The sequence below is a fragment of the Ruditapes philippinarum genome, unplaced genomic scaffold (assembly GCF_026571515.1).
Source record: "Ruditapes philippinarum isolate M1 unplaced genomic scaffold, ASM2657151v2 ctg1091_1_1_1_1, whole genome shotgun sequence".
In the NCBI taxonomy this organism is placed as follows: domain Eukaryota; kingdom Metazoa; phylum Mollusca; class Bivalvia; order Venerida; family Veneridae; genus Ruditapes; species Ruditapes philippinarum.
The window spans coordinates 94587-108245 of record NW_026864412.1 but is presented as its reverse complement, the minus strand read 5'-3'; the positions used below and the strand labels follow the sequence as shown (position 1 = coordinate 108245).

General features: G+C 33.8%; 1 protein-coding gene across 1 annotated transcript; it reads left to right on the top strand.

Moving 5' to 3' along the window:
* Positions 1-6103: 6103 nt before the first annotated feature.
* On the top strand, positions 6104-6754 carry LOC132725482 (nerve growth factor-like). The gene has a single exon (XM_060710620.1). The coding sequence runs from the start codon at positions 6104-6106 to the stop codon at positions 6752-6754; it is 651 nt and encodes a 216-aa protein (XP_060566603.1).
* The last annotated feature ends 6905 nt before the right edge of the window (positions 6755-13659 follow it).

The window sequence follows — 13659 nt, the reverse complement described above, 5'->3', positions numbered from 1 at the left end:
AAATCACTATTACTGTGCTCATCGCCAAAAAGCAGCAGGTGAAAAAGTTGGTTTAGATAATGGAGGAAGGGGTAGCTTTTTTAAAATATGAAAGTATACAAAGTATTTTTGTGGCATAATGGGCCCTTAAAACCAATGACGCTTATAAGATACAACAATAGTAAGGCAGTTTTAAAAAGTTGCATATTATTCCGAGAAAGCCCAAAATTTGTTGTGGTCCGATCTGCGCTACCCCTTCACGCACCCAACCCCCCTCCCCCCCCCAAAAAAAAAGAAAAACATATACGGGCCACGGAAACACAGCCTCTGCTTTAGCAACTCCCTATACATTCAAAATACCACATAGGATCAGGTACATATACTTCGTCTTGAAGATTTTTTGATATGTTTTTTTAAACAGTTGAACTTTCTGTTGAAAATGTGTCAGAGTTAAATCGTGTACATATACATGTATATATGCAGTGTGTTAACCGGAATGCAGGTTTTAGTTACCCGCACTCCTGAGCATGCCAATTGATTGGCTCATTTTTGCCTGGGTTTACTAATAGTGACGACAGAGAAAGAGAAAGCGACAAAAATATCATATTCAGATGCTCGTTCATTGGATACTTTTTTCAGGGGTTACATATTGTGACAATAGAGAACGTGTTTTTATGTTTGACTATTATACAAAAGAGAAAGAAATCAAAACAGTCGGCAATATGATTAATAATCGGTCGTACAGATCGGATAGCCTCTTGTTTCGATGCTCATTCTATTACTTGTACCTCCTGTATACTTGTTGTAGTGGCTTATTATTGTTTGGTCGTCGAGGTGTATTCTAACTTTTCATAAATCTGTTTCTATAAGATAGTGATAATGTCTTGGTCATACAGTTCTCATAATTACAATTATATTATTTCCTATTGTTCAAATGTCAAAGAATTTTCTTAAAGTACCAATCCCCACTCTCTTGTACAGAGAAAGCCAGCTTTATTTAGTAAACGGTGTGATGATTGGAAAATGTTAACTGCATGCGTAATTCTGACGTGGCGGTTCCTTTGGTTTCCTAAGTTGATGCATATATCATGACGTAAACATGACTTATATAAACACGTGAAAGGCGTGGACGCATACCACAACTTCATATTTGTAGATAGATTTCATAAGTCCTGCACACCTCATACTGACATATATTTAATTATTGTTATAGTAAAGTGATCGAGTTAGTTACGGGGGTATAACGACATCGAGTGATGTTTCTGCCAAAATGAAAATATCGAGGCCGTTAGGCCGAGAATTTTATTTGCAAAAACATCCCGAGATGTCGCCTCAACCCCTGTTTTACACCCACAACTTACGTGTTTCATATATTATAAATGTTTTATAGCAATTTCATTTATTTTATTATTTTTTTTGTTTTAACAGAAATCAGTAAAACAATTTATGTGCTTTCCCTCTCGTGTGTTGCAAATGGAAACCCACAAAAAATGAAACAGTACCAGTTAAATTAAATGTTGTCTAAGAGACCTCACAGCTAGCTGTATATAATGTTAGTAAGCGCAGCCGTTTAAAGTTGTTTCGCTGTTGAAAAAAGGAAAGAAAAAAAGAGGAAAAGCTCAAAGCCATGCGATAATTTATAATTTACGAAATCTCTGAATATCAATGATCAAATTGCTTGGGAGCATGAACCTATCGCCATATTAGGAAAAGTGGTACTATGCAAACGAGTTAGATCAGTCTGCCTTGGAAAAGTGACCTTACTAACTTAAGTGAGTCCATACAAACATACGTTACAACTTTGTTCAGAGACCACAAAAAAAAAAAAAAAAAATACAGAATTACATGTACTAAAATCAAGATTTAAAAAAGAATAATCTGAGTACATTTAAACAGAATAATAGCAATTTTTTATGTAAACAAGCATGTGTGTGTATGGATGAATATATTAGTACTTTTCTTTCGCTGCGAAAGGGGTACGCATCAGGTATATAGCATTATAGCTGTCTTTCTGTTTCAACTGTTTGCATGCACTAACATTAGTTTGTTAATAAGCTATGTTCAAAATCGTTTACATACGGGTCGGTCAAGCGATGTCTGACTTAGACAAAAAGTGCATTTTCGCTTTAACACTCCATCTTTTGTCTTACCAACTGGCCTAATATTGCACTTTTTTTTTCAAAATAAATTATTCCTGCGTAGATTGCACTTTATTTGGTGACAATTGGTTGGCAATTAAGAAAGATCTGGGAGGAAAAATAAGGCCTGGCTGTAGTTCCGCTGGCGACCCTTTCTACCTTTACTAAATTAAAGTATTTATGGATGAAATTTAAAAAAAAAATACTTTTCTTTGTTTTTTAACTCACCTGTCACAAAGTGACAGGGTGAGCTTTTTTAATCGCTTTTCGTCCGGCGTCCGTCGTCCGTCCGTCGTCCGTAAACTTTTACTTTAAATGACATCTCCTCATAAACCACTAAGCCAATTTCATCCAAACTTCACAGGAATGTTCCTTTGGTGGTAACCTTTGAAAATTGTTCAAAGAATTTAATTCCATGCAGAACTCTGGTTGCCATGGCAACCAAAAGAAAAAACTTAAAATATCTTCTTTTAAAGAACCCAAAGAGCTAGAGCTAAGATATTTAGCATGAAACATCTACTAATGGGTGTCTACCAAGTTTGTTCAAATAAAAGCCCTTGGGTCAAAATTGGCCCCGCCCAAGGGGTCATTGATTTTCCCTATATGCAAATAGTAAAAACTTAAAAAATCTTCTTTTAAAGAACCCAAAGAGCTAGAGCTTAGCTATTTAGCATGAAACATCTTCTAATGGTTGTCTACCATTTTTTTCTCAAATAGAAGCCCTTGGGTCAAAATTGGCCCCGCCCCTGGGGGTAATTGATTTTCCCGTTATACATATAGTAAAAACTTTAAAAAAATCTTCTTTTAAAGAACCAAAAGAGCTAGAGCTAAGATATTTAGAATGAAACATCTTCTAATGGATGTCTACCAAGTTTGTTTAAATAAAAGCCCTAGGGTCAAAGTTGGCCCCACCCCAGGGGGTCATTGATTTTCCATATATACATATAGTGAAAACTTAAAAAATCTTCTTTTAAAGAACCGAAAGAGCTAGAGCTAAGATATTTTGCATGAAACATCGTCTAATGTGTGTCTACCAAGTTTGTTAAAAGCCCTCGGGTCAAAATTTGCCCGACCTTGGGGGTCATTGATTTTCCAAATTACCTAATGTGTGTATGGGAAAAAAATATAAAAAATCTTCTTTGGAAAAAACAAATAGCAAAAGTTTTAATGTTAAGCATGAAACATATTCTCGTGATTGTTTACAAAGTTTGTTCAAATAAAAGCCATGGGGTTAAAATTGGCCCCATCCCGGAGGTCATTTATTTTCCCTTTGTGTAAAACTATAGCAAAAATTGAAAAATCTTCTTGGAAAAAACTCAAATAGCTAGAGTTTAGATATTAAGCACGAAGCATTTTCTAGTGAGTGTCTTCAAAGTTTATTGAAATAAAAGCCCTGGAGTCAAAATTGGCCCCGCCCCGGGGGACATTGACTTTCCTTATACGAGTATAGCAAAAACTTAAAAATCTTCTTTGAAAAAACCCGAATAGCTTGAGTTTAGATATTAAGCAAGAAACATTTTCTAGTAAGTGTCTACAAAGATTGTTCAAATAAAAGCCCTGGGGTCAAAACTGGCCCTGCCCCATGTATGTCATTGTTTTTAACTATATGTGTAAAGAAAAAACTTAAAAAAATCTTCTTTTAAAAATCCCAACGAGCTAGACCTTAGATGTTTAGCATGAAACATCTTCTAATGGTTGTCTACAAAGTTTGTTCAAATTAAAGCCCTGGGCTTTAAACTGGCCCCGCTCTGGGGGCCTATATACAGGTGAGCGACTTCAGGGTCATCTTGTTTATCGAAATGAGATATTTAAAAACATTTTGAGTGAAAAAAATATTTTATTATTAAAAAAAATATATTTATAAAGATACGTGGACTTTTCATTTAATAATTTATCTTTGATTTTTTTTAATTATTTGATTGTCGATCATAGATATACTTGATTCTTTTTGTTTAATCTCTGTCTAAAGTAGTTCACGTTAAACATTTTCTAAGTTAAAAACAAAAGCTGTTGTGGTCTCAAAAAACGAAGACAAAATTTAAATTCCTCCAATAAATATATTTTTTAAACATAAAACAAAATCCTGTTGATGTCAGAGATGTAGGTAACTATCTATGTCTCTGCTTGTGTTAAAAATTATCTTGACTTTATAAACAGTCAAGCGGACAGTCAAGCGGAGGCGGGCGAAAAACATGTAACTAAACACAAACACACAAAACAAAAGCAAAAAAAAAATAACAGCAAAAAAAAAAAAAAAAAAAAAGAAATTAGATAAATCAAAAACGAACGAATATCAGAAAAAGTAACTTTAGAAGCATGCATATTCTTTTCGGAAGACATTTGAAAGTTTACAAAGTACATTTGTGTATATTGATTTGTCTTTACGAAGTGCTCCAAACATCTTGCTAAGGAATGACGTTGGTTTCAAAATGACATGGGCATGCTTGCTATATAGTGTTAATGGATTACCATATTTGTGAGATTCAGTATTAACAATAGATGAATCAAGACGTATCACGTTTCAGACACGGCAACAGTTCAGTTCACACTCTTCAGTTCTGGAGGGAATTTAAGCATCTATCTATACAAAACGGTAATTTTTACTATTTATATCTTTTTATTCTTGCATTTATAGTAAACTGTTATTGCCCACTACTTGTAAAATTTGAAATATAATTGTGTCTAGTGTGCAAATGTAGCTGCCGTGTCAATAGTTGTACTGAATTTGTCGAAGCAGTAAATTAAGAAAATAAGAAACTTCATGTTTTCCTTTACTTATTATTATTATTGTTTTTATTGTTATTATCATCATCATCATTTTTTTATCATTATTTTTATCATCAGCATTATCATTATTATTATTATTATTATTATTGTTGTTGTTGTTGTTATTGTTGTTGTTGTTCTTCAAAATGTTTTGATTTCGAGGTCTTGTATCGCTACAAAACGCTCATGTAAATTTGATTTTGCTTTATTTTTTAGATCTGTTTTATAGTTATTTTCCAACAAACTTTTTGTGCATTAAAATTTTGGTTAAATTAGTAGGACTTCTCCGTTACAATGAAAACTTCATTTACGCCTTTTATAAATGAATTGCGTTCTTAGGATGACGTAATTTTACTGTAAATAATTAAGTTGTTAAATCATACGCTACTACAAGAAAAAAGTGCGTAATGAGAATATCAGTTTTCATGATTTCTGTTCCGAAAATAATTGATATCTAATATGCAAGAAAAAGAATCAAACACCGGGTGTTTGTACAGACGGGAATATCTAGCTGACTAGCTCTCGGGTTACTGTATATCGGAAACTCGGCAGAGTCTCGTTGCCGCCGTAAAAAGTAACACTCGAGCTAGATATTCCGGTCTGTATGGCAGCCAGTGTAAGATTCTTATCATAATCCAATCTGGCAAAATACATGAAAGTCAACTTTAAGTATAAAACCAAGATGCTCATATCATAAATCTCTTATTATATGCCATTACGTAAATGACATGAGGCTAGGAACGTCCTTTCGAATCACGCTTGATTGTAATACAGGTTTTGTTTCCTGTTTTGTCGTATTCGCGAAACATGTATAAAAATTTGATTGATTGCCGTTTTTTATCGCTTTTATCATTTCTTCAACTTTTAAATTTTAGGTCGCTAGGCCACCAATTTAACACCGCTAGCCCTTTGTTCCACAAAAATTATATGCCGGCAGGCCGTTAGATTGTTAGGCCGCCAACTTCACGCCGCCAGACCACTGGGCCGCTAGGCCGCTAACCTCACACACATTTTACCAAACTTTATTCATATATAAATTCCACGTCAGTTTCCATATTTGACTCTTAATTCTTGTCTTTATTTGTTTAACGTACTAGTATATACTGAAGATTGACGGCATTAAATAACTACGTGAAAAACAACCGTTAAAAAAACGTAACAATCGTGAATAAACACAGCTCACTATGAATTAAAACAACTTTTACACTAATTTGCAGATCATGACGGCAATAGGAAGGTGCCTCGTTATCATCAACTTGATGTGTTTGTTCTATGAAACGCGATTCGTGACTACCAGCAAATCTAGCTCTTCAAAATTTGAAGAACCAGTACAAGCCAATGGAACCCAAAGTGATGGTCAGTTGTCTACATCACCATTAGTATTTGATTTCAGAGAACCGTGTTCTAAAAATAGAACATGCAATGCAAGAGCAACAGAAAATTCAGACCACTCCTGCAGCGTAAAAAGAGTACCACGTGCCTCTGGAAGGAAACTAAGAAAGTCACGCCAAGAACGGGGATATAATGTCCAGCAGTCGCAGCCGCGGAAATTATGCCCAACAAAGACAACGTACGGCATTAAAAGTACAGCAGAAGACATGTTTGGTGAAAAGGTTGATGTTCACCCTTACATAAATATAGGAAATCTGCATGAAGATCAATTCTTCTACGAGTCGTTTTGCGATGCCGAAAGGTGCCAGTGCGATGGCGTGGACAACAAATATTTCCAATCTTTCTGTCAGACCACATTCAGTCTCTCATATGGGAGGATTATTAAAGGCGGCAAAACTGGCTGGAGTATGACAAAACTCCGATCAGGATGTGTATGTGTGGTTAGACAGAAAAAGAAAGGTTTCGTTCGTCGTAATTGAAACAAATAAATAATAATGTAAGAAAATCAGAGTACTAGCATGTTAACTTATTTTTATACTGATACGAAATTGATTGATATCTCATTAGTTGTTTTTTTTCCTCTTTTTTTTGTCCATTTTTTCTTTAATTACAAAATCATTCATAATCTTAGAAAACAGGAACTCATTTTATTTTCGCTAGGATTACATTTAAAGTTACATACACCTTATGAGCATTTAGACGTGTCTTTCTTATAATTAATGAATAATTTGTATGCGCATTACTCGAACTCGAAGGCGTAATCTTAAATCTTTGTAAACGGATATTACAATGAGGAGCAATTCATTGTCTAAGACCAATAGTTTCTACTCATCTTTTAGCATTTCATACGTTATTCTTATCAGAGGAAAAAACTTGAACTTTTATGCCTGGATAGATTGCATAGAGCAAATTGTATTGCTAAAGATACTTAATTTTATTTTGCATATTTTTGAACTGCATTTGTTCCATTTTCACGTGTTTAAGGTGTCATAGATGCTTATAAATAATACATGATATTAATACATGATATTAATAAATGACACATTAACTACACATTTGTTAAATATTCATGCTATTTTTACAACAATGATGGACTCTGTATGTTCATATTTTGACTACTGGTCATAGGAAATTTCCTTAACAAGTTACGTATGTCACATTCTTATCCGTCTCACGCAATGATACTAAACAAGTGACTCATTGACCTTTAACCTTATGACCTAAAGTATATTCATTTGGCATTATTAACTAGCCATAAATAATACCATACCTAGTTAAACACACTTAGTACTATTTTTCCATATCTACTAAGGTCTTGGTGCTGCTGCAGACGTTTCGGTTAAGTCTTAGCTACTGAAAGCGGACGGTAATTTTTACAAAATGTTTCACTTTCTTAGCTGCTCAGACTATGTACGTATATGTACTCAATGGCAGCTGACATTTATAGCTAAATGATGATATTAAAAAACCTTGGAAATAAAATAATATATATATATATATATATATATATATATATATATGTACGACAATATGTGGGCATCTTCCTGTTTACTATGAATCATTACTTTTTTTAATATCACGAACTGTATAAAAACACAACTTGTGATTTAATAAATAATCTGTACGACTAATTTGGAGCTATGTTTATTTTATTAGCGGATTGCCATGGCTTTACAAAACTGATGATAAAATTTGTTAATAAGCATTTTAGAATAAACTTACTTAAATCGAACGCCACTTAAATGATCTCAATATCATTTAAAGTAACAAATAAAACACGTTGAAATTTCCAAATTGAATAAAAGAATATTTGATCATTTATTTGTTTGTTTGAAAATTTTGAATCCATTTGCAATGCACCAATAATTAATCGCGCTATTCCAATTAAAAACATAGAGTTCTTCCAAAAAGTTGCGACCACTATTACATAGTGAACCCAGACACTTTTTTCCGGAATATACTTGATTTATCAAGAAATGAAACAGTCATGTATCTGAGGTAATTTTATTTAAAGTTGTACAAAGAATGTATGCAGCACTGAACCTTTCTCATTACCACTCTCGCCTGTCCGTGTTGATTAACCGAGAGTTAGCCGCAAAAGGTAGGTAACCAGTCCGCGTTCTCATACCTACATTGTACCAAATCATATCGTGGTTTTGAGATAATAAGGTCCATATACAATGTTTTCAGGACTGCAGATATTTTTAATTTAACTATGTGTGTATAGTTTTGGTTTAAACACGAACACAAGAAGCAGCAAACGAAGTAGGGTTGCAGTTAAAAATGCTTAGGCCTGTCTGTTTAACCAAAGCAGTAATCATAATCACAAAATGTAACAATCTCGCATCTTACCATAGAAACGAAAATGATGTGATTTGTTTATCTCTATTTTTTTGTGTTCATAGTAGTTAAAAAACATAGCTCGAATAATAGACATTTTCGTTTTTAAAGCCTAATAAAATTTTTAAGAAAAGGATTATTTTCTCAGATAGGGTGCATGTAGTTAATTGAATAAGAGATTACATTTAAGCGTTATAATAAACCTATATAAAATACTCTTTGATGAAGGCAAATAACTGAAATCCCATTACAATTTCCAATTTTTATCTGCTTGGTTATTTTGCTTGGTCATTTTGCGATAAATGATTTGCGGTAAACTTCTTTATTTGTAGGGTACTTGTTAATTTCTACCTACGTATAATGTGCAAATATATGGGTAATTCAAACAAACAATTATCACTTTATTTACAAAATAGAAGGCATGCTAATGAAACGAAATGCCAAACAAAAATGTGCAAATCCAATATTTGATTTGGTATGATAATAACTAACGGAAGGTTTATGTTAATTTCCTGCCATCCAAATAGGTAACAAAATGTTGATGAACTTTAAAATGTCTCAAATCAATTTTTCCAAACATGAAAGCTTTTGACTTTTGTAAAGATCATATATCAATTTTCTAGCTATCAGCAATTTACACTTTATTTCAGAATGGTCTGCGCATCTAAAAAATGTGGTTGCCCCACCCCCTCGTTTGAATTGAAATAGGTTTTCAACATGTTAAAACACGTTACAGTTTAAGTCCATCCAAGTTGAGAAACTTACAAAGCAAAATATGACTGTGTTGAATGAATGTCGAAAGAAAGTTGTTTATATGTAAGCAAAATTAATATTTTCGGTGGTTTACGGCAGTTACTTCTTTACGTTAATTATATGTTAATATGTATAACTAGAATTTTAATGTTTGATGTTCGGAGGTCTGATGCGACCACCATTATTGATCCATGGCCCGTGTTGCTCCCTACACTCGTATTAAAAAGCACAATATCTACAGGGTATCTACAATTGCGAAGTTTGAGTTGATTTGTTACTTTGATGATTTGTATGGAGGCTATTCGTTGCCAAAAATCTAACCTTGTTGGTCTGAGTAGAGCAGTCTGTTAAGGGACAAAATGCAGTTGTATTTTTTTGTATGTAAACTCCAAAGTTGCATTCTCGGATTGAGTTTGCCGATCTAACATTGTAAACATGTATTTTAACAAAAACAAATTGTTCAACGACAAAATATTAACTGGTTTTCTGAGATTAACAATATCAAGTGTTCATCATAACAATCGTAATACTCATTCTTCGTGTATACGCCGACAAAACAGAACTTACTTTCTTAGCACCATCATGATTCGAATCAGCATAATCCGGCTGTACACGTTTTGCAATAGAGATAAAACAAGCTCCGCCAATTTTCCCACCCACTGCATCATCGTAAATAAACGTATTAATCCGCTCATTTTCGGTATTTACCGTTAGCGACTGGAATGAGATCACGAAAAGGCAAGGAAAAAGACCACGCACCGGCGTAGTTTCCGAGCCTTTTATGTTTTTAGAAATCATGCCAATTATTTAACAAAACATGATTCACTTGTATGATTGCCAAACTATCCTTTATTCAATCAACATCAGCGGACTTTAAATCATTATAGGCCTATTTTTTGAAACGTAAATTTCCCATTTCCTAGAAAAAGAAACTAAACAAGACGGCCAAGATGGTCCTAGATCGCTCACCTGGCCCATCGAACTCATTCGGGTAATAACAAAGACAAACATCCTGACCAAGTTTCATGACAGGTGAGTAATAAATGCGACCAGTAGAGTGTTAACAAGGATTTTCCATATTTGATCAGTGTGACGTAGTTTTTGACCCTAGGTGACCAATATTCGAGCTTGACCTAAAAATCCTCAAAACTAACTTTCAGACCAATTTCAAGGATATTTGGATCACAACAGTAGCCACTAGAGTGTTAACAAGATTTTTCTTTTTTAGATCCTGTGACCTAGTTTTTATTCCGAGATGACCCATGCTCGAACTCGTTAGAGCAATTACCTAGACAAGCATCCTGACTAAGTTTCATGACAATTTAGTCAAAAATGTAACCACTAGAGTTTACAAGGGTTTTCATTATTTGGGCGGTGTGACCTAGATTGGACCTCAGATGACCCACATTCAAACTTGACCTAGAAATCACCAAAACAAACTTTCAGACCAATGTTAAGGATATTTAGATCAAAACAGTAGCCACTAAGGTGTAAACAATATTTTTCTATTTTTAGCTTCTGTGACCAAGTTTTCCATCCAAGACAAGTAATGTTCAAACTCATCAAATCAATTATCTAGACAAGCATTCTGACAAAGTTTGATGACAATTTAGTCATAAATGTGACCACCAGAGTGTTTACAATGTTTTTCCATATTTGGGCGGTGTGACCTAGTTTTTTGCCCTATGTGACTCATATTTGAACATGACCTAGAAAAAAACACTTTCAGACCAATTTCCAGGATATCTGGATCAAAACAGTAGCCACTAGAGTGGTAACAAAATGTTTTTTTAAGCTCCTGTGACCTAGTTTTTCATCCGATATGACCCATATTCGAACTTATCCGAGCAACTACCTAGACAAGCATCCTGGCCAAGCTTGTTGACAATTGAGTCAAAAATGTGACCACTAGAATGTTAATAAGGTTTTTCAATATTTCAGCAGTGTGACCTAGTTTTAAATCCCAGGTGACCCATATTCGAAGCTCACCTAGAAATCCTCAAAACAAACTTTTAGACCAATTTCCAGGATATCTGGATCCAAACAGTAGCCTCAACATTTTTCTATTTTCAGCTACTGTGACCTTGTTTTTTATTCGAGATGATCAGTGTTCAAACTCATTGGAGCAATGACCTAGACAAGCATCCTGACCAGGTTTCATGACAATTTGGTCAAAAATGTGACTACTAGAGTGTTAACAAGGTTTTTCGATATTTTTGCGATGTGACCTAGTTTTTGACCCCAGGTGACCCATATTCGAACTTGATCTAGAAATTATGAAAAAGAACTTTCAGACCAATTTCCAGGGTATTTGAATCAAAACTATAGCCACTAGAATGTTAACAAGATTCTTCTATTTTTAGCTCCAGTGATCTAGCTTTTCATCCGAGATAACCCAAGTTCAAACCCATCCGAGCAATTACCAAGACAAGCATCCTGGCAAAGTTTGATAATGATTGAGTTAAAAATGTGACCGCTAGAGTGTTAACGAACAAATGTGGACGGACAACGGACGACGGACATTCAACGATCCTAAAAGCTCACCCTGAGCTAGCTCACGTGAGCTGAAAAATACTTGCCAGGTAACTGTCTCAATCTAACTTTTAATAGGGTTGTTTGAAATATTTTTCAAAGGAAGTTAACGATATTGCTAAGAAATTTGAAAGACAAATACATTCTACTGAGGGGATTCCAATTTTCATAGGATTGACTACGCTACCTTTCCACTTTCAGCACCTGAGGTCTTCCTCTACATGTAAAGCTGGAACGTCGCCAAATAACCTATACTGTGTCGTTGTGATGTAAAACTCAATCAATCAAACAAACAAACCACTTTAAGATTTTCATGTCAACGTCTTCAGGATAGAGATTTTGCTACGATCAAATACTAATACTGACCAAATTCTGACTGTTGTCTTTCCCAGTAGTAGCATGTACTATAACATTAGTAACCCTAATACTAGCGTATGACTTGACAAGATTTTTTTTTTAACCACAGTAAAATTAAAACCAAAGTTGTATGTACCCCTTCGTACATATTCTATATTCTATATTTTATTTCTATCATACCTTTTAGATATATTTTCCCATTTTTACCATATTTTTCAATAATAATATTTTAAAGAGCCCAGAGGTAAGTATGTTGATTGCCTTGTTTATTTTATCTCTACGAAAGCCATCACTTACAAAACTTAATAAATATAGTATTAAATATAGTGTAGTATTTCTTGTACTCTCTGCTTTTGTTCAGAAAGACAACACGTCTAGGTAACATCTATTGACAGCATGTATACACAGATCTTAGAGCTGTCATTGATTCAGTAAAATTCATATCAAGTGGTTCGCTGAAAACCTTAACCTACGTCAGATTACATATACATGTTTTTAATAATAAAAGGCAAAATCACATCCTTTAACTGAAAAACATCTTCCAATGGAGGTAAACAGAGATGCTAGGATACACTGAATATTTATTTCAACATTAAAATGGGTCAAATTCACACAACTGTTTGGTTATACAACGGAATTATCAATAGAAAATTTTGTCTATATAGTTCCGTGGTTATACACTTGTTCAAAAATATGTGTATAGTCCATTGTACATGATTACTGTTCATTTCTCTGTATTCATGTTACCAAAGGTGAAACCCGTGTATCACATTTGAGTGTAAAACAATGTATACGATAACTCTGTGAACAAATATGAAATTATTCTCGTATCGGATATAAATATGAAGTGATAACTTTAATATTTTCTTTTGACGGTGCACGTGTATCCCATCCCTTCTTACAACACACGTTTTTGTAATAAAAAAATTTAAATACACATTCTTGCTGAATACTTAGGCTTTTTACATGATTCTTCACATGACACACAAGAATCGTTTCTTGTAATATAACTTTTCAAAGTTGCATAATTTAATGAACTTTCTTTGTTTTACTGAGCATAATTTGTTATTAAATATTTTACAGGTTACACAATATTATTATGTTTGTAATATTTTGTAATCACGTGTTCAGATCTTCAGAGGTTTGGAAACAGCAACAATGCTATAGATCTGATGAATCCCTTATGCTACCGATTGATTATATTGATTTGTAATATGTACAACCAGATATTAAGCGTTATTTGCTGTTGTTTCTTGCTATAGTAGATTAGAGAATAATTTATTTACTCTCGACATAAGAGAGTTATAAACAATTAGTGCATTTGTAACGTTTTAAGGCACACACACCCTGTCTCACAACAAGATTGGTTTGTGTCTATATATATTGGAAAGAGCCCCTTATG

Coding starts and splice junctions, on each gene's coding strand:
- LOC132725482 (XM_060710620.1), top strand. CDS start 6,104: ATGACGGCAATAGGAAGGTGCCTCGTTATCATCAACTTGATGTGTTTG.